The sequence below is a fragment of the Chinchilla lanigera genome, unplaced genomic scaffold (genome assembly GCF_000276665.1).
Source record: "Chinchilla lanigera isolate Chin_1 unplaced genomic scaffold, ChiLan1.0 scaffold00048, whole genome shotgun sequence".
Taxonomy (NCBI): Eukaryota; Metazoa; Chordata; class Mammalia; order Rodentia; family Chinchillidae; genus Chinchilla; species Chinchilla lanigera.
The window spans coordinates 14,848,524-14,874,859 of NW_004955449.1; the positions used below are offsets into that span (position 1 = coordinate 14,848,524).

The 26,336-nt window shown below is 40.9% G+C and overlaps 1 protein-coding gene across 8 annotated transcripts in view; it reads right to left on the bottom strand.

The window, feature by feature from the left end:
• Pkp4 (plakophilin 4) overlaps positions 1–26,336 on the bottom strand; it is a gene marked incomplete at its 5' end in the record, with an annotated part of 214,815 nt that overhangs the window by 13,101 nt on the left and 175,378 nt on the right. For 5 of the 8 annotated variants that reach the window (XM_013518711.1, XM_013518710.1, XM_013518712.1 and 2 more), the window contains 7 exon segments: positions 1,912–2,085; positions 2,259–2,450; positions 3,853–3,970; positions 6,702–6,885; positions 18,490–18,666; positions 21,536–21,749; positions 23,212–23,344. In XM_013518711.1, coding sequence (XP_013374165.1) covers positions 1,912–2,085; positions 2,259–2,450; positions 3,853–3,970; positions 6,702–6,885; positions 18,490–18,666; positions 21,536–21,749; positions 23,212–23,344 — 1,192 coding nt within the window. 8 annotated transcript variants of the gene reach the window in all.

A 26,336-nucleotide genomic window follows, 5' to 3' on the forward strand; every position in this document is an offset into this window, starting at 1 on the left:
ACTCTTACAAATCAAACGAAATCTGCAGGGGGGCCACAGACTACACGATTTGCTATAGGGTAAAGCACTCGGGCAGGTCTATCAACTTCTATCGAAAATCTGCAGAACAAACTCTGTAGCCTTTGGAACCGATCAGCTCAGCTCAGACCTGTCCTGAGCACTTCCTTCCAGAGCACTATTCCCAAAATAGCTTCTAACTTGATAACGCCTGTGGCCAAATAACCTTGTTTTTTCTCAATGAGGGTCCAATATTTTGACTCACTACTTATCTTGAAATCACTTAAGTGTAATTCTTGTATTTTAAATGAGTTTGTCATCTGACTTTCATTCAGTGAATGATCCCAGAAATGAAATTCTTTTTTCTTGCGTGTGTGTTTTCTTTTTTCTTTCCTTTTTTTGGACAAGGTCTCGCTCTATACTTCAGGCTGGCCTTGAACTCACTGTGTAGCCCAGGCTGGCCTGGAACTCAGCAATCCTCCTACCTCAACCTCCCAAGTGTTGGGATTACAGGTGTGCGCCACATGCCCCACCAGAAATGAAATTCTTAGAAGCTCAAATTGTACATATTTCAATTATTATCATCAAATGACCCTCTGATCAAAGAAGCTGGAGATAAACACTAGTCTATAGCATGAATATTTACAAATACCTCTGTGTGAAGAACTGTTCTCAGTCCTCTGAGTTTTTATCTTAATCTTTACAATCACCTCAGAAGGTAGGTATCTGAGGCAAGGAGAGAAAGACACAGAGATGCTAGGCTCCAGCTTCTAAGCAAGGGGCCAAGACTCAGGGCTAACAACTAAATTACCACTTTAATTAGGAACAACAAAATAACCACACTGGCTTTGTTAGTACTAGACCAAAATATCTGTATGCATTCAAAATAGCAGCCACCTGCATAAAGCAAACTGTACGCCTACCAATGCTTTTCACTATCATGGAGAATGCCATGCCAAGAGTCTCATTTTGGATGGTGGTAGAGAAAGTAGCCAAAAAGCACACATTACAATCAGTAAAATACACTTGCCAGGAAGTTTCTAAAGGTTGAAAACATTTCAGACAAGGACTGTCTAGGAAGTTGCTAGCTGACATTTAACCAGTTTTGGGAACTTACTTATTCTGGTCACGTTAGGAAACACCTTCAATTTTCATAGTCACACACGTAGAAGGAAATGTGGGACCTCTAGGCATCTGCGTGCTCTGGAGGTGTCTGACGGCAGGGAGGTCCCTCAACTTCCCCACAGTGCTGCCTGCCCTCAGCCCTAATTCACCCCTTCATTGTCTCTCAGCAGGATGCTGCACTGGCTCCTCAGGGGAACCCCAGCCTCTCCTTTTCTCTTTCTCCATTCTGCCTTTTCATGGCTACTGCAGTGACCCCAGAGTGTCCACATCGGACTGTCTTTGAACCCCCTCGTCTGCACATCACGTCCCAGCTCCCGAGGCTGGCCTTCAGGCCTAAACACGATGCCTGTTCTAGCCGAGGCCACTCCTCCCCACAGTCTGTCTCCGTGGCCAGCAGGTAGTCCTGACCCATGCTGTCATCGCCGCACAGGCTTCACCCTTGTCTCCTCTACCTGCACCACTCCCTGAGTACGCCCACCTCAGACTCTGCTGGCTTCATTTGACTCATCCTAAAGATTCTATCTGCGCAACTGTCCCTCAGAAAGCCTTCTGATCTCCTTGCTCCCCTTTTCTCACCATTCTCTCTCCCTTGCAGTGAGGAGGTTCTGTTTTGCTCACCAGCTTCAGAGTCTCCTGTGGAGAGACCATATTATATTCCTCTCTGGATCCCCATAGCAACTGCTCATCTCCCTTTCACAGCTGAATTCTATGCATGTGTGTCCTTTTCATCCCATGCCTGATCTGACTACAAGGACAGAAAGAAGCGTGGACAAGTGCAAGACATCCCACCTTCCAATTGCCTGCAGAGAGGTTCTGGAGGGATCCAGCAGAGCCTTCCAACGTGGCTGGGTTAGAACTTTCAGCTAGAAGAGTCAGATACGGTTTTACCACTGATGGATGCCACAACATCTCAACCCCTTTGGGGGACTTTGACAGTCCTGGGATAGGACCAACTCCATCCCACTGAAAGACAAGCAGCACATATTAAATGAAGGAACACAATCTCCAACACATGAAAACATTCATTTTTGCTGAACTCAGCTATAGCTATGTAGAGTGTTTTTCTTGCCAAGCATGTGATTTCTCATTCCCAGAAAAATAAAACTTCAGAGTTTCATATTAAAGAAAATGCTAACTTGATCCTCTTGTGGAGTTCTTTTTTTCTTTTTCTTCTTCTTCCCCCAGCAGCTAGGCTCAGAGTCTTTGCTGGGAGACTCTTTTCCTAATAAGTCATCCAGTTCATTCAGTCCAAGCAGCCGGGCCTGTGGGACCTCCAGTTCTAGGCGATAGGACAGATTCCTCAGGGTGCACACGCAGTTCTCCACCGTCTGAAACCCAACACAGCATGTAACTGAAAACATCATACCGACTGCTGCAGCACTGAACACTACTGACCCCAAGTAAATGGCCAATATGAAAGAACTTTTTTACTTATGGGAACCTGAAACAATCCAAAGAAGGAACTCGGACTCAAGAGTTTTGGTGGATACCTAAATGATTGGATGTAGAGTGCCCTTAGTACAATGGAAGATCTGGTTTATGCTGACTAAATGGTATAAGGTGCTGGCCCTTTCTGTACAGGGTTGTAGCCATGGCAACTGTACCCGGAATACCAGAACCTTACTGTGTGTGCCACTGCAAATCCTGAGCTTGCCAACAGGTGCTACCAACTCCTGGCCTGGGCACTGCCCTTACCTCCAGAAATCCTATCACTTACGTCTTCCTCAATTTCTCCTCTCTCCCTTGTCTCTGAGGAATGTTCCATGTTTCCTTTTTATTGACATTTTACCTTCTGTACATGGTGTTTGGTCTCTCAAAGTCTGTATCCCATGTGCAACACGCAGTACTGAGTGTCTGAAATCAAGTTCAGCATCTGCCTACCTAGCAAACTCTCCTTCCAACTTGTTACTCCTTTCAGTTTTACCTGTAGATCTTTTGATTCAGTGAGACTCAGTAAAAACATGGTTATTGCCTTGAATTCCTCCCTGCTTTCTCCCTGGGCTTACCACTCAGCATTCTTTTCTCTCTCAGACCCCTCAGCACAACAAGACCTACAGATGACCTCTCCTCGTCAGACCATCCTGACACTATGTCCCTTGGAACTCTGACATTCAGTCCTGCCTCCATTTCTTCCCACGTTCCTCAGCCCCTGAAGCAGATCCTTGTTGGTCACCACAGCTGATACACGTGAGCAGAATGCTTAGGAGGGAGGAAGAAAACAGGATGGGGAGGGAAGGGGCTCACGGTAGGAAGAGACTGACCAGCAGGACAGCCGTAGGAGGGGGACTTGGACAGGTGCATCAAAAGGTGCTGGGGTGGAGGGTGTGGACTATACTGAAGCAAGAAGGGCAGAGAGGTTGGGGGATTCTAGTGTCTTGACTGGGAACTTGAACTTAGCAGATACTCAGATATAGATGGACCTGCTTCTAGGAACATGGCATACAGAATTGGAAGAAATAGCAACAAGGGCCATCCCATGAAAAATGAACCAGAGACAAAACTAGGACCCACGCTAAGTCATTTATAGCACTAAGTCACTGTTTTTATTGTTTTAGCAACTATTTTCTTAAGTTGTCATGTTCCTTTCAACTTGTAATTTGATGTAAAGTACATCCTTAGGAGCAAAAGCAGCTCTAAAATTCCAGAAAGAACCCATGGCATGCAAACAGTAGCATCAGGCAGCTACTGTCACCTGCCACTGTAGCCTTACATGGCCAGGCAGGCACTGACCTTGCTGTCATAATCAGATGTATTCACGCACGTGTGGATCACATACAGCAGCGAGTCCACCAGTCCCTCACAGGATCGCATTTGCTTCCGGGCTTCTTCCCCTGCAGAACTGAGGTTCCTAGGTAGGTGGAGACATGTGGGAGCTGCTGAGATGAACAACTTACTCAGTAGCCAAAAAGTTAACCTTAATAATGCTCTGACCTACTCATTAGCTACCTTATAATGATCCCAAGAAAGGACAACAGACTGCAGCCGTTTGGATTTGGCAGGAGGAGACATGCTGGAGCTTGCATCTGAACACCTTCGGAGCTTACAACAACAGCCAGCTCCCCACCATCCACCAAACAGAAGAGAACACAGGGGCTTGAACCTTAACTGTCCTGCTGTCAGGATGTATCATTTTCTCACCCCCAATGTCATTCTTTAGAGGCCTATCTTTCCCATACACAAAAAGCAGACAATAATACCTCATAAAGTTGTTGTAAGGAAGAAGTAAGTTGCTACATATACAGACATTAAAAAAGTGTCTCCATAGAAATTACCATGTGTGTTATTTATGGTGGGTGACTGTTTTCCTCCCTTTGTTAGTTCATTAACTGTTTCTTTAGTGAACAGAAGATACTAACATTTCTTATATAAAAATGTCAAGCAAATATGGATTTTTTCTCTTGCTAAACTGTTTTCAATTATAAAAAAACCTTAAAAATTATATTGGGTTTCATCTGTATTATAATTTTTGATATTAACTTTTCTTTAAAAGTTGATGCCAAACTATCAGGATGTTTCATGTCCCATTAACAAGGGTCCTAAACAGACTCTGATGTCATGCAAGTTACAAACTTATAAAACTTGAACTAGAAAGTGGGTATCTGGAATGAGTTCTAATGCCTGTTTTTCTTAGCCCTGAAAGATAACATTATCGGTGGCCCCTCCTCTGCTGTTACCTTGCATCACCTCGCTGCCTCTGCAGGCTGTGAGCCTGGCAGCCCTTGCATTAGCTCTAGCTCACAGCCTTCCTTCTCAGCCTCTTCCACCGTGGGTTCCTGCAGGAGTGCATGGTTCTACTTTGCTTCCCTCTCATCATCACCTTTCACTCTCCTAGGTGCTTCCTTCTGCTCCATGGCTTTAATACAACCAATGATCCATGACAATCCACTGCTGATCTTCAGCATGGACCATGCCAGAACTCTGGACTCACACATCTAGTTCTTTCTTGACATTACTGTATGTACAGATAGCAAATTCCACTTCTGAAAACGGTCATGGTAAAACTATAGGACCTCAACTGCTTACCTATCTTCAACTTCTCCTCTTTTCCCTTCAGCAGCACTTCCATGATTCCACTTAATCCAGGTAAATATCTAGGTGTTACCACTCCTTCCTCTGTATCCTCATCTTTTACATTCAGTCTCTTAGCAAGTCTCATCAGCCTTCCTCAACAAAATAATCCAAATCTGTCCACCTCTCCCTAGCTCCTATCCAGAGTAGTCTCATCTCTGCAGCACTCTGAGCTTCCTGTCTCCACTTTAGCCATACTTAGTCTCCCATATCATTGGTTCTCTGATCAGCAAGATACACCCAAGTTCACTGCTGCCCCAGAGCCTCTACACTAGTTCTGACACCTAACCTTCAAATAAGTGGCTCCTGTGGTACTTCAACGTAGGTTAAAGTTCACCTCACTGACACCAAAGGAACCACCCATAACCTTTACATCATCCTCATGGATTTTTATACCTATTGTTATTCTCCTCCCTTGTCTTCCTTTCTCATTAGAACACGGTTCCATCAGAGCAGGGGGCTCATCTGTCTTATTCTTCCCTGGCTTCACATGGAAGTGTGACTGCCCTGAGCCACTTGGAAGCCCAATGGTGCACCCTGCCCCAGGCTCTCATATGGGGACTATGGCTCCTCAGGTGACTGACGGGCCATGTGACCCATCTGGGTTAGGAGGAGCTGGCCTGTTCTCCAGGATCTTCCCTCCATATCTCTCTGCACACAGGGGGCTGACAGCCACCTCTCACAATGCTCACCAGATGGGAGCAGCAGCACAGGCCCTCTCCGTTCCTCTCAAGCAGTTGGCGGAATGCTCAGATGCCTTGGTTTGAATGTATTAAACTACTCTGTGACACCACACTCAACAATTCACACATGGACCGCTGACTCCTCACAACCCTGAGGTGGTACTGCCATCTTTAAAGAGGAGACTGAGGTTCAGAGTGGGGCTGGAAGCCAGGATGTCTGTGGCCAGAGCCTGCTCTCTCTAATATCATGCCACTCTGCTCCAAGTTCCCCGGGCACTGTGATGCTGGGAAAGGGGTCAGAGGTAAGCTGAAGCAATTTCATGGCAAATAATGAGCCTCAATGTATAAAACCTCTGAGGCTGACAGATTTTAAATGTTATAGACAGTGACTAAAACAACAGTATTTGTGTTTACTTTCACTTGTTTACAAAACTCAAAGCCACTGGTTGTTGAAATCATACAACTCTTTATGCACTTTTAGAAGCAAAAATATTGATTATCATATTTTGAATTTAAAAATAAAAGCATATTAGCAATCAGAATGTGATAATCAAAAAATTCTTTAAAAGCGGAAAGTACAGGAATTTTGGCAATAATCTTGGAATGAAATGGCCAACCTGCATAATTCCTAGAAGACTCATTCATAAGACAGCCTCTTTAAGGCCCACAAGTCTGTGCTCATGTTTTTCTTACAATGGCCTAAACTGTGAAGTCAAACTCGAAACTCAGAAGCTACTAACACAAACTCTTCCTGTAATCAAGCTACCTAGGACACGTTATTTAATCACAGAGTTAATTATATATAAAATCACAGAAAGAAGAATTTACCTCAGGCAGCCTGTCGTGTTACGCAGAACTAGTGAAGTCTGAAATTTAATTTTATGATCATCATCAAAAGAAGAGTTATTCCACCCAGAATGTGGGACAATCACAGTGTTTGTTAAGGTGGAGAGAGCATCTCGGATGATTGTCATTTTTACGGCATCACATGACGATAAATTCCAAAGAACTCCTAAAAATTGAAATTTCAAAAATTAAGTCATCAGCGAGAGATCCTGCAGCTTTTGGGAAGAAACAAACATATCAGCCCTAACAGATATGAACTCACTCTGTCCCAAACCTAATCTAGGGCTCATATTCGCAATCAGTGTGGGAGGCACGTTTCGTAAGGACTGAGCGAACATACCTGTTTTCTGACTGCATTATTCCAAAGTTTTATGACTCACTTTGAAATTTTAAAGCCTCAGTATCTATCAGGCTGGAAAACTGATTTTTACAGTCAATTAGATTTACTCTGCAGAGGGAGGGGAGCAACTCAAGTAATGGTCAACACATAATGTATCTGCATTTTATAAAACTATTATTCATTGCATGGTCCTTTATATTCAGTGGCTGTATGACAAACTATTTTTAGAATTTAGGTAAGACTTGGAAAAAATTTATGCTCTAGAAAGACTGGATTGTTAGTTTTTATCAACTTTCACTTAGTTACTTTTACTTCTAGGAAGTTCAAACAAATATACTACTTCCAATAACTTTCAATAACTTTACTGCATGGAAAATTGTTATATTTGGTTCTTTCTCCTTATTTGGATAAAGTTTAAACATTTCTATCTCCTTGATAAGAGTTTTAGGAGTATAAGGTACTGTCATTAAAAAAAAAAAAAACTACTGGGTGAGGCGGTTCATGCCTGTAAGGTTGAGGCACGAGGATTGCTGTGAGTTCAAAGCCAGCCTGAAGTGCATAGTGAAACCCTGTCTCAAAAAGACCAATAAACAAAACAAAACAAAACAAAACAAAAACCCAAAAAAACCCACACCCATAGTTCGTAGTTTGTATCAGGATTTCTAGGACAGGAGACTTAAATTTAGCTTATTATTAATTAATAATTTAGCTTATTATTATTATTATTATTAGAGTGTCATTTAAACTGTTTAGCATATCATGGGGTCTTCATTTGGGTGTTAACTATAAGATGGGATCAATTATTGTTAGAACACATACATTTTCAAATAATTGTTCATGTAGAAATTAGAGCAAGTTGGAGACTGGCTTCTACCCTAATGCTATCTTCACACTGGTGTGTTTTCCTGAATGAGAAGAAAGAGGTAGAGGAGATGGTGCAGATGCTTTTCTGAGCACTAAAGCCTCTCAGAGTTCCACACTCCTGATCCACGGATCCTTGGCAAGCTGCTCAGCTGTCTTTATAGTGCCTTCACGACTATCAATACAAATATGCCGCGGCCCTGTGGAGAGGACAGAGCTGGAAAATCGGCCCAAGTACATGGGAGCGAGTCAGGCTTGCCAATGCGACTGATCAAGAGCACTGGAGAGAGATGAGACTTGTAAATGGCAGCTCCAGTGTATTGTAACCCATGGTGCCAACCTGTAAACTGCCTGCTCAGCCCTCTACAGGCATGTTGTAAAAAAGGAGCTATAAAAGGGCAACCAGGAGCTCTTTCCTTTGCAGACAGAGGAGAGATGAAAGCAAATGGCTAGAACTAAAGTGAATAAAACAATGCCCTGACTGTACATGGAGAGGATCAGCACTTCCTGGGTCTTCCTACCTGCTGCAGAGGCAGTGGTAGCACCAGTGCTTGAGCTCTGTCCTGGCCCTGGGTTCTCCTTTGCGCCTGGGCCCACCAGGTTCCTCTTAGCTTTGATTTCTGACCTTGTTAATTTCGTTTCCCTGTGGTCCCCTGTGCTAGGACTTTCCCCCTTCTCTCTCTTACTCTACCACTACAGCCTGTCAGGACCTCAGTCCCTGCAGTGGCCTGTATCTCTAGTCCTGGACTGTTCTCCCTTAAAGAGGGGGAAGGCACTGCATGAGAGTAGAATTTAGTTCAGAATCAGGACAAGTAAAGACCTAAGCATGAGAAACAGTTCTTCATTGGTCTGTCCTGACCACATAGCAGGAAAAGGGAGAGAAGACCAAAGAGTGGTCGAGGCATAGCAAGATGGATGATAGAAACCATCACAAATGTGGTTTTAACATTGTCTGGTAATGAGACCAACCACACTCAAGCCAGGATACCAGTGGGACTACCAGGTGGCACCAGCCAGCCACAGTGGCAGCATGTGGCCCACAAACCACCGATAGGGAAAGTATCATTTCCTAACCTCCCCTGCTGACAATTCTGTAACATGACTCCTAATGCCACTGGTGCAATTCTCTTTCTGTCAAGGCCTTTCAAGTTCCTCACCTCACAAAATTCAGTTCATGGGGGTGGGGAGCTTCATTTCAATAAGTTACTTTCTGCTTTGGAGTAAATACATTCCAGTAAGTTAGCTGCAAGGCAAGGCTTATGGAAAGTAAAACCTATCATATTAGAGGCTATCAATATAAAATTAGATAATATAGTTGCTTTTTCACGGGTGATTGGTTCCAGGTTTCCTTATAGATACCAAAATCTGCAAATACTCTAGCCTCTTGTATAAAACGGCACATGCTGCATTTCCACGTAACCTTTGCACACTCTCTTATAGATCTTAGGTCAACTCTAGATTATTTATAGTACCTGATACAATGTAAACACTCAAAATACTTGTTATGCCATGTTTTTTATTTGTGCTTTTATTTTTGTGTTGTATACCTTCTCTTTCTGTTTTCCTGAATATTTTTTGATGTGCAGCTGGCTGACTCTGTAGATGCAGAATGTGGACGGCTGGCTATATAAAGCCAGTTAAACTTTACACAGAAGTTAAACCCATGCTATAAACTTCAGGTTAAATCATGATCATGCCTAGTGAGGGGGTGGTTCTTCGGCATCCTGAGTCTGGGCTGATGCTGAAAATTACTCTCACAGCTGACAGGAAAATTTGTAATCTGTTGCTTTTGCCTCTGAACCTGGGTACTTCTCAGACCTACTTCTGGGAAGAGAGTATGCCCCATCTTGAGGAGTGAGTCCCTTGCTTTTCTGTGCTGGTTCTAGAATCTTGCTCTTTTTGTCCTCTTCTCAGGCATTCAAAAAGACCAGTAGAGTTCTATGTCAGACCATTAGCCACTGTATTTACTTGGGATTGGACATAGTATAAATATTCATAAATCAACATAAACATAGTACTATTTGCTGTGGCTTTATTCAGTGCAAAGTACTGTGTACTTCACATATGATATTTTAGAATCTAGATGCCCGAAATGAATTAGGTTTTCCAACTGATTATGTCACAGGCTTGAAATTCTACATGTTGATTTTTTTTAAAAAAGGATGACAAATGCTTATATATCTCAATTTTAATTTAAGTTTCACTAAGAAAGTGTAAGGAGGAGCTACAGATTAGTATCCATCCCTTTAGGTTTTGCTATACTTAGTAGGCAGGTAACAAAACAGTTGCTCCAATATATTTGTTTGTGGATTCACTTTAGAGTCTGTATTTGCAGATTTTTGTTTTATTTTCTGCCTGTTAGACTTAGCTTACAGGTATTACCACCCTTTTGTGCCATTTTTAAAACTGAGTATTCACATGTAGGGTTAGGAGATGGGAGGAAGAAGGGAAGGGGAAATAGGCTTCCACCTGCAAAAGAGTCTGTAACTGTAGGGAGAGGGTCCTGGATCTTTAACAGCATCTGTCAGCACAGCACTGCTGCCCTTCAGGCTGACCACTACCTCAGCTACGGGGACAAGAGGAACAGAAGAGTTAGAACAGGCCAGAGCCTCATCCCTGAGACTGTAAAACAGAAAGGAGCACAGCTGCCAAATTATATGTATGAAATTGTTTTAAAAATGTAACCATTCAGCAGACCAGCTGAGCAGGTATCTTTTGGTTAAGTGAGATGACTTATTGATCATAAAACCAGTCTGCCTTTGAAATTCCAGCTTTCATTTCTGCAGTTAAAAAGGTCAGTTATTCTTGAGCAGAAAATAGGAAAGGTTCTATTTTGGCTAAGTATGTGGCATTCAAGAGACCCACACAATGGTAGCTTTATCACCCCTCTGGTCTTGCACTTTACATGTAACACAAAGAGCTACAACACTGGGTGGGGATGTGACTAGCCACTTCCAACACTGAAGAAAACCTTAAGACATTGGTTTTTCTTTCATACTTTCAATCTAAAAAAATAAGGTTTTGTAAAGTGCAAAGTAACTAGTTCTGATCAACAAATACTGGATGAAAAAGGTTCAATTAAACTTAAAAGTCTTAGATACGGATGTGATTAATTTGGGTTTTTGACTCTAAGTAAAAAGCACTATATGACTAGCTAATAATACCTGTGCACTTCCCTCACTAAAGAAGTAATAAAACATGGTTCTCGCCACTTTGTCTAGGGTTTTATTTAATGGGTCAGGAAGAGTCTTGCGAGGGCCCTGAGTAATGAATAGAAAATAGACCTACTCCCAGAGGTAGCAAGTCTGATGAGAAAATGGAGAGCTGTGGGGTCAGTATCCTCCATCAGCTTGATGAACCTCTAGCTCTGATATCCTAATGTAAAATCTGCTTCAAAAATATTTAGCACCACATTCTATTAAGTCCTGGTTCTCAAAGAAAAAGTTAAAAAATAAACTATAATTTGTTTGGGAAGCTTGAGATTTTATTTAATTTAACATAAATTAACTGCTGTGAGGACTATGAATACATGTGTACTAATTAAGAAAATATTAGGAAATCTTATGGATATTATTGTAAAAAAACACGGTTTATTCTCTACCATGGGAAAAAGTACATATGATTATGAGTAGCCAATAAGCACAATGAAATACTGCCATAGGAGATGAAAGTTTGTTTCCCCAAGAAAGAATGAAAAAGTAATTAAACTGCTGTTTTACATAAATCCTAGGCTGTAGAATTTCTAAAGAGCTCTCATTTAAACTAGCTTTATAGCTATTCTAATGGCCAACTGATAAGTTTATAGTCAAATTAGAAGCTGATTTTACTGATTAATTAAAACAATAGCAACTATTTGAAAACTATATTTATAAAAGAGCATTAAAAACCTAACAACAAAGTGCAATTTCTTTGGTAGCATACATACACAACAGCCTACACTTTTTCTCTGAAATAAAACACAATCCGAAATCATTCATTTTAATATAGCACTCAATTCATGTTCTGTTTCCTATTTATATAAAAAAAAAAAAAAAAACCGCAAACATCTGTAGACATTGCCAAAAGAAAAAATAATAGCCCATAAATTAACAGTATGCTTTAAATATCCCCAGCCATGTGCCCTTGGATTTGCTTTCACAAGGCACATGCTTTCTCAGTGTCTGTTCTTGTGGTCTGTTTCAGTCATGATGTTTCAAAAGATGTCTGCAGGGTAAGTAAAACTACGCGAGCCTCAGAGGTGTGCAGAATATTAAAGAAGATAACAGATGAGGAGGACTTGGTCCCACCGTCCTGGGACAAAGCAAGTGTCCTGAAAAGTTACTCAACCAGCGCCAGCTCTCTGAGGTACAGAACGCTGTTTGGTAAGAATGATCTTCTGGCAACTGTGCAACTATGGGCTTGGTGCTGGTGTCATGCACACCCACCTCATGAGCATTCTTGAAAAACAGAGGTAGAAATATTAGATTAATAGTACAAATATGGCATCATCAGGGCTGTAGACTGCATACCTACAATCTGTTGATAACAAGGTAGGTGGACCTCTGATCTGAGAGTCCCTGTCTCCTTCTAGCATGGACCTCCAGGATTATTTCTCACACCGTCCCTGGCTGAAACACTCAGGATGTAGCGAAAGCATACCTGTACTCCCTCTCTTTGCAGTTATCTGTAAAGTTCTCTACTAACCTCCAGTGGGGTTTTCCTAAACTTCTGTTCTTTGTCTTGGGAAGAGAGTAAGGTTAAGATGCTATAGTGACTACATCCTGTCACAATATGGCCATCTGCAATGCCCTGCCAGTCTTAAATTTATATAATTTATACCTATTAATTCCTGTTGCCTCTACCCAAGTACAGATTGATCATCTATAATTTGAAAATCCAAATTGCTCCAAAATCTGTAAAGCCTGTACAAATAACCCAAAATCTGGAAAACTCTAAATTCAAAATTTGAAGCACTTCTAACCCCAGTCATTTTGTATAAGGAACACTTGACCTGTATAGACATGTGGCATCCAATATGGTAGCCACAGATGGCTACTGAACACTTGAAATGTGGCTAATTCAAACTGAGTTGTGTAAAATACATGCTAGATTATGAACATTAGTTTTTATATTGATTAGAAGTTGACATAATACCTTCAAACCATTGGGTTAAATAAAGTACATTATTAAAGTAAATTACATTGTTGTGTTTTCTTTCTTATTTAGTTACTAGGAAATCTAGAATTACATGTGCAACTCACCGTGTATTTCTATTGGACAGCACTGGTAGAGACATTTGTTTGGTGCCATTTTCTGAGACAAACACACAGGCGAGGCATCTGCTCTTAGGATGTCTTACAACAAACAGTTACAACGGAAAGCATTTGTGGCAAAGGGTAGGAAAAACATTAAGCATGGCCCCAATATCCTGTGTGCCAGGTACTCCATACCTCCTCATACATACAAAGCAGCAGGTATTGCTTATCACCGGGGAAGCCAGTATTTGATAGAGGTGATTTGGCTGGAGGTGTAGAGCTGGAAGGAAACAAGTCCATTTGGCTTCAAACTCCACATTTGCATGATACCATGCTATCTCTCCCTGGACAGTTTTTACAGTATGGAGTTTCTGTTTGGTAGAACTGCACACCACCATATTTGAGGTGCCATGGGAAGGATGAGGCAAGGAAGAAGCAGGTGTGGGTGGGGTAGCTCTTAGGGCAGTCTGTAAACCTGAGGGAGGAACAGCAGCAGAGGGGGTTGGGCCGTCCTGCAAAGTAGGCATGAGAATAGCAGATTGGGACTGGCAAATGAGATTTGAAATGCTGGCACAGGCGTTACCTCAGGAATGATAGTGAGGCTAACAGACCAAGAGGGGCAGAGGTGAAGGAGTAAGGTGAGGGGATGGAGAAGGGGGAATGCTTGTGATGAGAATTTAGAGCCTGATATGGACTGAGGGTGGGTTTAAAAATGAGTGAATACCTTTCATACATTTGAAAATATTGTGCTGTTAACAGAAATGGGGAAACTGAAGGGGTAGCAGGGAGAGAGCAGTGCTATTAAAAATGTCTGCTGTTTGTGGCTTCAGGCTAATAGCTCAAGCTTTCTACCATGACTATGATCCACAAACAAATTACAAATGAAATGGAAATGAAATGAGGGAAAAGAGATTATTATAAGAGAGGGACAAAAGCACTGTCTTCAGTTACAGAAAAATGTCTCTCTGGATAAATTCTGAGGAAAATAAGCCATGGCACAGGAGGTTCCAAAAGTTTGTCTAGTGGCTGCCTGAGCCCCTGAACTTGCAGTGCCATTCCTGGCCTACGGGCACCAGGCATGTCTTCCTCCTTCCTGAACCGCTAGGCCTGCTGGCTGCAACCCCTGGCTGGCCTCTCTGGCTTTCTAGGCAATGGGCAGTGCTCCTGGCCCACCCAGAATGGCAGGACCTTCCCTGCTCAGTGCTCCTTGGGATTTCCTGTCAGGCACCAGAGAACTCACCCAGGCTCAGCTGCAGTGCTGAGAGGGCGTCGTGGTCTCAGGTTGAAGCAGCAGCAGCAGCAGCAGTGAGAGGGTGCGCAGGTGATCTGAGGGGAGGTGCTTTCCAGGAGGGAGCTGTGAGGGCTGGAGCAGCAGCTGCACAGGGCAGGGCCCCATCTACACTAGTAATTTGAAGGGGTTTGCTCCTGCTGTTCAAATTGCTCCCCAGATGAATGACATGGGTGATGAATGACATAGTGTCTTTACAGAACACAAGTGCTAACCTATGTTCTGAGATTTTGTTGGCACAAAGGGGGATAATAGAACCTTTGAAAAAAATCTATCAATTTTAGAAATCCATTTTCAGAATCTCATTTGCATCTCAACACAGTCTCTTTTATTTTAGGTACTTTTATCACTTCTTGGGTATAGTGAGAGGATTAATGACCAGGCAGTTATATAGTCCTATGTTCCCTGGAAATCTATAGAAAATAAATAAGCTTATAATTCAGAAATGCTGGCTGAGAATTGCCCATAAGGCAAATAAAGGATGGTTCCTTCTATTACAGGAGTTAGCAAAAGGGAACAGATTACATACAAAGAAATCAGTGAGTTGTTCTGAGGCAGCAATGGCAGTGCAGGCAGTGGGTCCACCACCCTTGTTCCTCGGGTTACTCTAATGTCCTACAAAAAATCAGGTCATTTATACCATCAAAGAGTCAAGGGGACCAAGAGATGGAGAAGAGGGAGGGGAAGAGGATGTAAAAAGAATTAAGATGTGTTGTATACATATACCAACCCCTTACAATGGATGTAGTCATTATGCACGGCAAAGATACATCAATAAAATTTAAAAAAACAACCAAACAAGAAAACAGATATTTACCCAGAAAGTCACTGAATTCATGTATTCAACAACTGAATTTCATGACCCATACTCATCTGTAACTGCACTTAATCGTCAGCCTGTCTGCTGCCAGCAGGAGCTCAGAGACAAAAGTCCCCTAAGTCATTAGGCTCAGAAAGTACAAAGCACTTGAGGGACCTTCCCTGGGATCTCTTGGACAAGTTCAATTCAGATTTTCTTCATGTTCCTCTAGTTTCTTCACATTCACAGGCTATCTGGTCTACCCAGAGAGTATGGGCATTTTCAGGCCTCACTTTGGCCGGGAAATTCAGTGCACTGAATCTCTCTTCTTCACTACTTCCTTTTGTCCAGCATTTGGAAACCTATGCTCAAAATATTGTCATATTGACCTTACAAGGTTGCATCTTTTCACACTAGATTATACATTGTAGAATGCAAGAGTACAACTGCATTTCAGTTAAGTTGAAGCTTTACATTTATGTCTCACATTAGTTTGATGTGACTGTACTGTAGTGAAGGCCAACAGTATTTCTCTATAATGCTGAGTACAGTTCAGAGAGTTAAGGATAGTGTAGGGTATTTTATTTTGTCTTTTTCGTGGTGATTTCAAAGAACCAGGGAAATGACACTTGAAAACAGGCATTTGGATCCTAGATTTGCTCCTGCTCTGTTCTCCTCAGTGGCCTGGTGAGAGGCCAGGTTAGGGAAGAAGGAACCTGAGCCTGTATGTCAGAGGCTGCCAGAGATTCATCCACCTGCGCTGCCTGGATCTCAGTTTCGTATCTGTAATAAGGAGAGGGTGGCTTCAAAGTGGGAGTTTATTAGGGACCTTTCCAGTTCAAAGTTCTCTATGAATCAAGTTAGTCTACTTAAACTGTTTTTGGCTTACTACCAACTAAACTTTTAATAAGTAGTTATTTTATTTCTCAATACTAATTTTTACTTTGAAGTGCTTAGCAGATAGAAGGAGAGAGGGAGGAGAAAAAAAGGAGAGATAGAGATCAACAGGGAGGGAAGGAGGAAAGAAGGGAAGGAAGAAGGGACGAAGAGGGGAAGGAGAAAGAGGGAGGGAGACACAGGGACAGGGAGTAGGAAAGGGAAGGGAAGGGAAGGAAGAAGGGACGAAGAGGGGAAGGAGAAAGAGGGAGGGAGACACAGGGACAGGGAGTAGGAGGGAAGGGGGATGAACATGATCTGTTACTATTTTATAAAAGTGAGCCAAATGATTTTGGCTTGGAAATGGGAAGGGATACTGTTAGATTTCTGAAAAGAACCCACGCAACTCTCAACAGCTCTAGTGGTCCACAAAAGCAAGATGGAAAATAATAAGCCATCACCCTTTCCCTAGACCACAGCAGAAATGACTGATTAGAAGGCATGTTAATTAGGCCAATGGGGCATGTTTAGTAAACTGTTTCACCCTGTAACAGCAAGTAATAGCTCAAAAGGCTGAATTTATGTCCACTAAGCTCTTCCTTTTTATACTACATAAGCCCAAGTCTTGTCAGAAAGTACTATGTCTGCTAAATCTTTGCCTGGTTCTACTTTTCCTTAGGGTACAGCTATCATTTTCATATTATCACCTAATCAGAAATATAGAGCTAATGATCAGGAAAGACATCCGCCCAATTTCATGTTCTGCATAATATGTAGAATCTATTGTGGATACCCATAGACTTCAAAATAAACTGTAGTAGTATTTTCCATAGCCATATGGATGAATAATCACTTGCTAAATTGGAAGGAATATGAATATAGATGTTCTGTGAACAAAGTCTTTTTGGTACTTAGTACTGGTGTTAATAGAAAGGAATAAAAGTGTGGAAGTTGTGGTCCACGCAGTACATCAAAAAGCAGGCCTCCAGATTCTATGAGGGAATCTTTCATTTCTATAGTTTTAAAAGATGATGCTTTCAGGGTGTTCAATAACAAGAAACTCCTTATTTTCTAGCTTAGAAATACTACTTAATAATTTTGAACAAATGAGTTCAACATATCTTTTCTAGTGACAAGATGTTTCCATTTCCATTGCATACTTTGTGGCCTAGAAGACATTCATGTGCAAGCAAACTGGGGAATAATCATGCTTAATGCAGCTTTCAACTTTAAACAAAATAGCAGCAAAAAGCCCCTTGAGAATAATATTACCCAAAGCACTCTCATGTATCAGAAATTTCTAAACTAAAAGCTCATTAGTTTCAGTATGGAAAATGTTCAAAACAATAAAACACAAGAACTGTGTTAATACATTAGAGAACTGTTTTAATTAACAATGACAGCCATACTGTCTTGGGAAAGTACACTTGGCCAAAAGTATTTTTCCCCCTTAAAAATAAAGATGTGGCCAAAAATACAGGCCTCAGGCAATTATTATTTTTAAAAGAAAGGCAAAACATCTTTTTGAAAAGAACATTAAAATTTCTTCACTGAAGAACCTTAAAAATTGTCAAAGTGAGATAAAGAAGATAATGAGAAAGACGACTTTGGATTAATAATTGGGTTGAATTACTCAATATTAAGAATAACAGAACACCTAGTTTTAAGGGTATAGACAAATCTTCAAAACATAAAACATTTCGAATACAATGATTCAGTGTATTTAAGCATTTCATGACCTGTAGTTGATTCACTTTTCTCTGAAGAACTTCACATCTGGAAAGGCCAAGCATTGGGCAAGGCTGGGCAAGGTCATGCTATTTGTGGACGGCACTGGCAGAACATTGAAATTTGGAAGGATAATGTTTTCTAAGGGGTTTTACAGGACATGGGAAGCTGACAAGGACTTCTGGGTGATTTGGTCACACAGGATGGTGCTGGCCAAGTTTGGGGCAGATGTGCTTAACTGAGGATGGCTTGGACTAGGGATACTTTATTTTTTAGGAGGGGTCTGGATGGCTGGAGTGAGGCCTGAATGGGATTCTTAGAGAGTCATTCACAGGAAAAATGAGCTCCCAAAGGGTTGTCCTCCTTGCCTTCCCAAAGCGTAACAAATGTCTTATGACTTTCTGGACAACTCTGCTGCTCAGCCTCATACTCGCAAGCTAATGAGTACACTGTACCAGAAGGTACAAATGTGTGCCGTGCTCATGTGGAGTCTGTGTAGAGGATTCGGGCATTAGAAGGCTTAGTGCACAAAATAAATTTTGTGGTTTCCTTAAACCTTCTGATTCTACAATTTAAAGCTCTTTCATTTCCCCTACTCTGTAAGTATGGTAAAAAAAAAAAAAAAAAATGCTTCTTAAAGTTACCAGCAGATATTTCCCAAAGAGAAGTATCAGAGGTTGTTTGTAGTTTGACCCCAGAAGTGATACCATCTCTTGGTGAATTAGATCTTTTTGAAATGGAAACATTCATATATCCTCTCGTCAAGACCAGGGTCCATGTCTTAAGACATCTTGTGTCCTCAATAACCAGTAGTGTGCTCACTGGGTGGTGAAACAATAGAGAGAATCATTTAAACCAGCATTCAAATCCAAGGTGTGCTCTAGGTAAATTAGTACAGAAGACCCTTTCAGTCTAGCTCTATTCAAATTAATCTGATTTATGTTCAAATGAAAAAAAAGACTGCCAAATTGTCATGTATGTTTCTTCCTATTATCCCTAAATTTTACAAATTCCTTGAGGTCATTTTAGGAGAGGCAATGTAACAGTTTCTAGGAAAGAAAAAAATCTCTGAAAGAAAATCCAGAAAAATCTTATTTCTGTGAGAAATTATGGCAGAAGAAAGGAAAAAAAGCTGCACCTTGGGCATATAAAGACCAAGGCATGAAATATCTGGCCAGTTCATCAAGGGAGTCAAATGTGAGCGAAGCGTGCTTCTAAGCCAGGCCGTCTCTGGTGCACACTGCTAGCTTAGGGAGCTCCACACATCATTCTGCAGCCTTGTGGGTTGCACTGTGTTATAGTGGAGGGGAACTTGGACATTGCCCAGTCAGTTCAAAGTCAGGGGAGGGGCTGGGGATTTAGCTCAGGGGCAAAGCGCCTGCCTGGCAAGCGCAAGGTCGTGAGTTCGGTTCCCGGTACCGGAGAAAAAAAACCAAAAAAAAAAAAAAAAAGCAACAACAAAAAAAAACAAAGTCAGGGGAAAAGAAGGATCAAAGAAAGAAAGCGAATACTCATACTGCAAACAGCACTCTCCTCTGTGCCTCCTTAACAGGAAGCTTTGATTTTTGGGGCATAAATGCAGGGATTTTGTTGAGTTTTTGGATGGACATTATTCTTTTTTCCTTGATCCATTTAGTTTAATTTTCCATATATATATATATATATGAATGTGTAAATTACTTTTTGGTGTGAGGTGATAAATACCTTAAATGCCTTTTTGAAAGAATATTTACTAATAAGTGAATGTGTAATTTGTAAGTGCTAAGGCATATTCAAATACATAAAGCAGTCCATTCCAAAAGTTAAGACTACAGGTAAAGTGTGTTTTAGTACATAATGTTACACCTTATTTGATAGAATAGGAGATACTAATGTTGAATTTCTCATAAGCTACATTTATAGCTTATGAGAAATTGGTTCCCTTTAGACGTTAGATGCAGGATGGTTTGCTGCCTTCCCAAGTGTTACTGAATCACGGCTGACAGAACTCACAACTCTCAATTTCATAATGGAAGCCAGTGGGGAATGGGACTAGTTTAGAAAAAATGTTGTTAAAAATTAATATTAAATATTTCAAGCATAAAAAACAGTATAGCAAATATGAAACAAATGTCCAGGTACCCACCATATTAGCTTTGCCAAAATTAACATTTTGTCTTATTTGTTTCAGATTTCTCTAAAGGAACAGAACTGGAATACATGATCTAGATTCATTTTTCTTCTCTTCCCCCTCACAGAGATAACCAATTTCCTCAATCTATTTTATCATTCTAAATATAAGTTTTAACTTTATTGATGTGTGTACATCCAAAAATGATTTATCACATTTATGTATTTAAAGACTTCACACAAACTGTACCATGCTGTGATTACTACTCTGCAAATGTTTCTCAAGATTTACCTGTGTTGCTCTATATAGCTCTGATGTGCTTATTTCAGCTTTGCATATGGTTAAATTGTGTGCAATTTATTTAACCATTTTCCTGCCAATGAATACTCAGCATTTTCCCTGAGGTCTCTATTCTAAACAAGGTTGTCATTGATTTATCTGCCTACAGAATTATTACTGAACCCCAAGCACTCAGGAACACAGGTGTTCCCAGGGCAATGTCCACCCTCCCAAGACAGCGTATCACTGGCTCCTCCCTGTCTCTCCCTCTCCATCCACTTCCTACCCTCATGCCACGGGCTATCTCTCTAACTATGGTCTCTCCACTCCCATCCCTCCTTGTAATACTTCTAGCTGGTACCACTAGGTTGGTGACTACAGAGGCCTCCTAGACACTAGGCTTGTGCCCTTCACACCAATCCTCTACTCTGCTGCTGACTGGCAGGATGCATGGCCGCCACGCCCTGGTGTCTTAATCACACATGGAGCGCAATTAAGTGCCTCACAATATGTTTCTCAAACTAGGCCTGCATCTCTTACTAGTTTTGATTTCCTTTCGTAAGTTTGACACAGCAGTCCCCTCCTGCTGTAGAAGGAGGAGCTAATTCCCATGTGGTTCTGAGCCTCTGCTGTGACTGCAAATGTCACTTCTGTTTACCCATCGATTCTTGTTCCCTTTTTGGGTCAACTTAGGTTTCATATCATCCAGAGAACTTTCTTGCCCACTCTCAACATGACCTTCACCAAGTCACAGAGTGTGCCACATTTCCCTGGCATCCACAGAACCCTCTGTGCTCTTCCCCAGACTGAGTGCTGCTTGAGTTTAGACACTAGGTTCTGTTCACCTTTAGAGCTCTGGAACCTAGAAAGTGACTGCGAATACAAACAGGCACTCAGACACTGTCTGAACTGAAGTGGAAGGGGGCCAACCCATTAAGTACGTTTTATTTTCATAACAAAGGAGAGCCACACTATTTAAAACAAGTAGATTTACTATGGAATACAAAATAAAAATTGATGTATTCAGCTCTCCATGAAGAAGACATCTGTTAGCTGATACTTACACATTAATAGGTACAATAAATAATTCCAGAGATGACTGCAGCACTGCAAATGCCTTCTGAATCATTAAATTACACGCAGGCTTCCTCAAAGTTGTGGGCATTCATATTTTCTTTTTTTCTCCCCATCTATTACCTAATCCCAGAGCCTCCCAACCCCTTTACAATGTCACTATACAATGCCATGGTCTCAATTATTTTCAACATTTCCTCTAGGACAGGATCACATTTCATACCCACCTGTAACAAGCTCCCTTACTTCTGCATCAATAGATTTTCTCAAGAGTCGTAACAAAGCAGGTATCCCACCAACATTTTTCATTGCTATTTTATTTTCATCTGTAGATTTGCCAAAAACAAGGTTTCGGAGGGCACCACAAGCATTCTTCTGAACTTCTAAAACTCTGTGGTCCAAAAGATCAACCAGATGCTTGATACCTCCCAGCCTATACACCTAGAATGAAAGATGCGGCACCAGGCCTAAGTGACATGCGCTACATCAGCAATCAAAAGTCTGTTACAGAGAATCATGCGAGGTGGGTATTTCCAGGACACTTTAGAAGATTACCTTTTATTTTAAATAATACAACTTTTGTAAATTCTAAGGACACTCTCCAAAATAATACTGTTTTCCTGGGTTCATGGCTTAACAAGAGATGAGAGAGTGAGCTGAGTTAATGTTCATACGCACACGGCATAGTCCTTTGCCAGGCCTCTGAACAAACACCGGGAATTGTACCCTCACTCCAAGAGCACAATGAGCAAATTCATGAGCACAACATAGCTGTATGCAGGGCCAGAGACAACAGAGAAGGACCTTTTTGCTAGGACCAGTTTCTAGAATTGCTTTTCTAGGTTACTCTCCCTGTATTTTCTTCCATTTGGAGGTTCATTAGGATAGTACTTGAATGTTTCTGGGCTTCATTCTCTGTATCTCCTTTAGGTCTATAGTTGATATGCTATTCTGAACATTAACCTGACAAAAAATACTTCCATGACATTTTGTGTTTCTGTATGTGAGAGGCATAAAATGTAAAAAACAAAAAAAATCTGCATACTTAGAACACTAGCCAATAACCAATAATTCGCTGTGTTTCTATACATGCAAAGACACTTTGAAATCTGAAATATAATATTCAGATATGGTTAGCATTAGTATAACAATTATAAATCTTCTGTAACTTTAGTTGCCAATGATCTTGACCAGAATCTCATGAAATACATTAGCTCATGAGTTCATTAAATACTATAATTTTTTTCTAATGGATTTAAAAAAAATATTTCTAAAATGCAGGTTAAACTGAATTTTGCTTTGTGTTTTATAAACAAGCTAATAGACAATGAATTGACAAGACTAAAAGGGCTCAGGGAAATACAGTGGTACCTCCATCAGGAACTTAATTCTTTCTGTAAATCTGGTCACCAACTGAACTATATGAGGACTGAATCAAATTCAATGGTTAGGTTCAATGTTGACCTTATGGAGTCCAATTCAGTTGACGATCAGAATCATGGGAAGAATTAAGTTTGTGAGCTGAGGTACCACTGCAATTATCTTAGTTTTTCCTGCGACAGCTGGAGGTACAGTTCAGTGATTGCCTAGCACATGAGAGGCTCTGAGTTCAATACCCCATACCATTAACAAAACAAAACAAACCCCTAATTTCCCCCAAGAGATACTGATCTAGAATCGAAATATCCATTCAAGAAGGCATCTAGTAATTTCTTTCTTTGTTTCCCTCCCTCTCCCTCTGCTTCCTTTTCCTCGCTTTGAGGTATTGGGTCTCCAACCCAGGGCCTTATGCATGCAAAACACACATTCTATCACTGAGCCATGTCTCCAGCCCCTGGCAATTTTGTAAGTAGCAAGCACATGGCTGCTAAACAGAAGGGCATCCCAGGCTCTGGATCTGTACCTCCATCTTCACTTTGTTGTCACCGAAGCACAGGTGCTGCAGGTAGGCCGCTGCATTTGCCTGGACGGAAGGGAACTGGTGCTGCAGCATGTGAATGACTTCAGGCAACTCAGGATCACGCCAGGCAAATTCCCTACATGACAAAGACTTGGCTTCAGAAAGGAAGGCCCATGGTTATAAGGCAATGAACAAAACGTTTGTAGGGGAAAAAACCCAGCTGAGACAAAAACTGGAGGTTACAAAAACCTTAAATATAAATATATATATAATGTATATGTGTGCATATCTATGCATATGTACGTAAATAATCTAGTCCCCTGATGAGCACGTGCAGAGGCCCGGATGCTTATGATATTACACAGTCATGATGCACAGATACATAGAAAGCAATTCAGGAAAACAAAGGAGATTCTTGATATGGCTAACTTTTGTTCTCTAGGGTTCCTCCTTCTAATTCTAATTTTATGCCTTGCTACCTATGTGAGAACTCTGCAGACGCAGGGTGCAGGCAAATGAGTGCACTGGAGCTAAGTGAGATGTCACTCAGGAGACAGGAAGGCCTGGTGGGAAAGGACAGAGCTGGTGTCAGCCTACAAAGCACAGACACAGAGGCCATGGCGATTCTTAGGAAATGTAATTAAAAAACTGATTATTAAATAGCACTGAATATGCCATGAGTACCTGTTCTATGTCAGGCAGTACTATAGGCTTTATACTATATATATATATACACACACACACACACACACACACAGTTACTTATTCTTAAAGCAGTCACGTAGATATGAGGAAGAAAGGCTAAGGAACTGGTGACAAAGCTCATAAACAGCACAGCTGCCTCTGGACACAGGAGTCTCCCTTCAGAGTCTATGCCCTCAGTGCTATACTATGGTTTGTATAATGAGTAGATAATCATACTACATACAGATTCTTTCCATACTTTGCTTTCCTGCAGGTAGCATCACAATTTGAGTGTCCTATTGTCTGGAATCCTTGCAACATATGTATTATGGTTATAGAATGCGAAGAGTGTCTTTTTCAAAAATGGTTCATAAAACAACAAATTGTAGACTCTCAAGGGACGATGTTAACTGTTAGCCAAAGATGAATTAACACTGAATAAATATAGAAAAATTACCCCTAAGATTAACAACAAAGTGATACTTTTATTGCCCAATTTTTAAGGTTCTAGAGTTTCACTTGGTCTGGGGAGGCTTCAGGTATTAACTTTCTAGTCCACTGCAAAGGACCAGCTCATTACATACCTGCATACATATGTATACACCATCTATTCAAACAGATACTTAGTGAATCCTTGTGACCTACAGATGCCATATTGGTGTCAGAGATATATGTATTGAATGAGATATGGTTTTACATATGGGGCCTTGTATTCCAAACTAAAAAGTTTACTCTAAACTGCAATAACAGGAATTATCATTTACTGAGTTTACTTGCATCAGACATTGTATCTAGAGCTTTAGATTCACTATCTTATTTTACAATACTATTTATTACACTATCTAATATTTTACAATAGTAACTACCCCATGAGGTAGTTACTATTAAATATTAGATACAAATAAGGAACTTCGAGTTAGTAATTCAGCGGTGGAGGTTAGTAAAATAAATGGTTGCTCTGTGTCCCATACAAAGGGGACAGAAAACTAACAGTCTTTGAAGCAGGAGAAAGACAGAATGTGACATGAGCACACCTGTGTGGACAGTAACACTGGTGACTAAGTACAGAATGTATTAGAACCACAAAAGACTTGGAGAAGAAGACTATGCACTCTCCACACAGCTGCTCAAAACCAAGAGCCACCTCTGGTCTCAGCCATGGTCTGTGTCTGCATGTCCCCACAAAGCTTAGTGCAGTCATGGGTGCAGGCTTCTAGAGTTTGTGATTGATCCATGGCCCAATGCTGGGATTATGAGTGTGAGTGCTGCACCTGGCCTGGGGCAGGCAGCCTGCATACAATATAAGGGAGGGAAAGAGGCGTGATCTTGACTGCTCCCCACTTTTGTGCTCTTGCTGCTTTTGCTGTCTTCCGCCACCATGAACAGTTGCCCCTGCCATGTGCCACTCTGCTTTGGAGCCAGCCGAGTATGGACTGAAACCTCCACAAACTGTGAGCTAAATAAACCTTTCCTTCCTTAATTTTGGACATCAGGTATTTTGTCCCAGCAATGAGAGAAAAGTAACTAAGATGCTCTTTCTCTTTCTTTTATATTACCATCTATTATTCCACCAGTAGGCTCTGTTGACCATCTGCAAAATATTTAATATAAACCCAATCCATCCATTCTTTAAATTTTGCCTAGACTAGTCTAATAGTCTGGGTTTTTTTTGCTTCAAGTATCACTCCTTCCCCCAATCGTTCTTTGTATAGTGATTAGTTAATCTAAAAACTGAAGTTAGGGGAAAGATGGACATTTTGGCTTGGAAAATATTGGCCAGGTGATAGCATTACAACAGATAGTAAGAATACAGCAAATGCCAAGACAGGAAGGGTAACAGAAAAGAAAAATCACAAAATTTGGAGTCAGACTGCCTGTGTTTAAATCTTGGGCCATTCAATTACTATGCTATTTTTGAAAGCCAGTTAATTATTTGGAGTTTCAATTTCCACATCTGGAAAATAGGAACTATAAAACTGTTATATCTATCCTCTTCATAGGTTGACTCTGATGATGAAAATTAAAATATTTTGTATACTTTGAATTATAATACAGGTATTTTATTAAGATTCAACATCCGTGAAGAATGAGCTTTCATAAATAGATACAATCTCTGTAGTAACAATTTTCCTTTTATGGGTTGAAAATATGTTAACTATTTCTGATGAAAATCTGCCTAAAGCCTATCATGTAAATCTATGCTGAAATTTATAGGGTGCAAGGAGTGTGATTTAATCTTCCCTTGATAACTCACAATTGTTATAAATACACATTTTTGTTCTCTTTAAATGGTACCGTGCTGGTCAAGATTCCCTGATACCCATGGGTACCATCAGGGCCAGACAGCACAAAGGGCAGTCGGCAGCTGGGCAATTAGACTTCTCAGGCATTAACTCCAACTTTCATTTAAATTCAGAAGAAATTTACCCTGGAAAGAGTGTTAT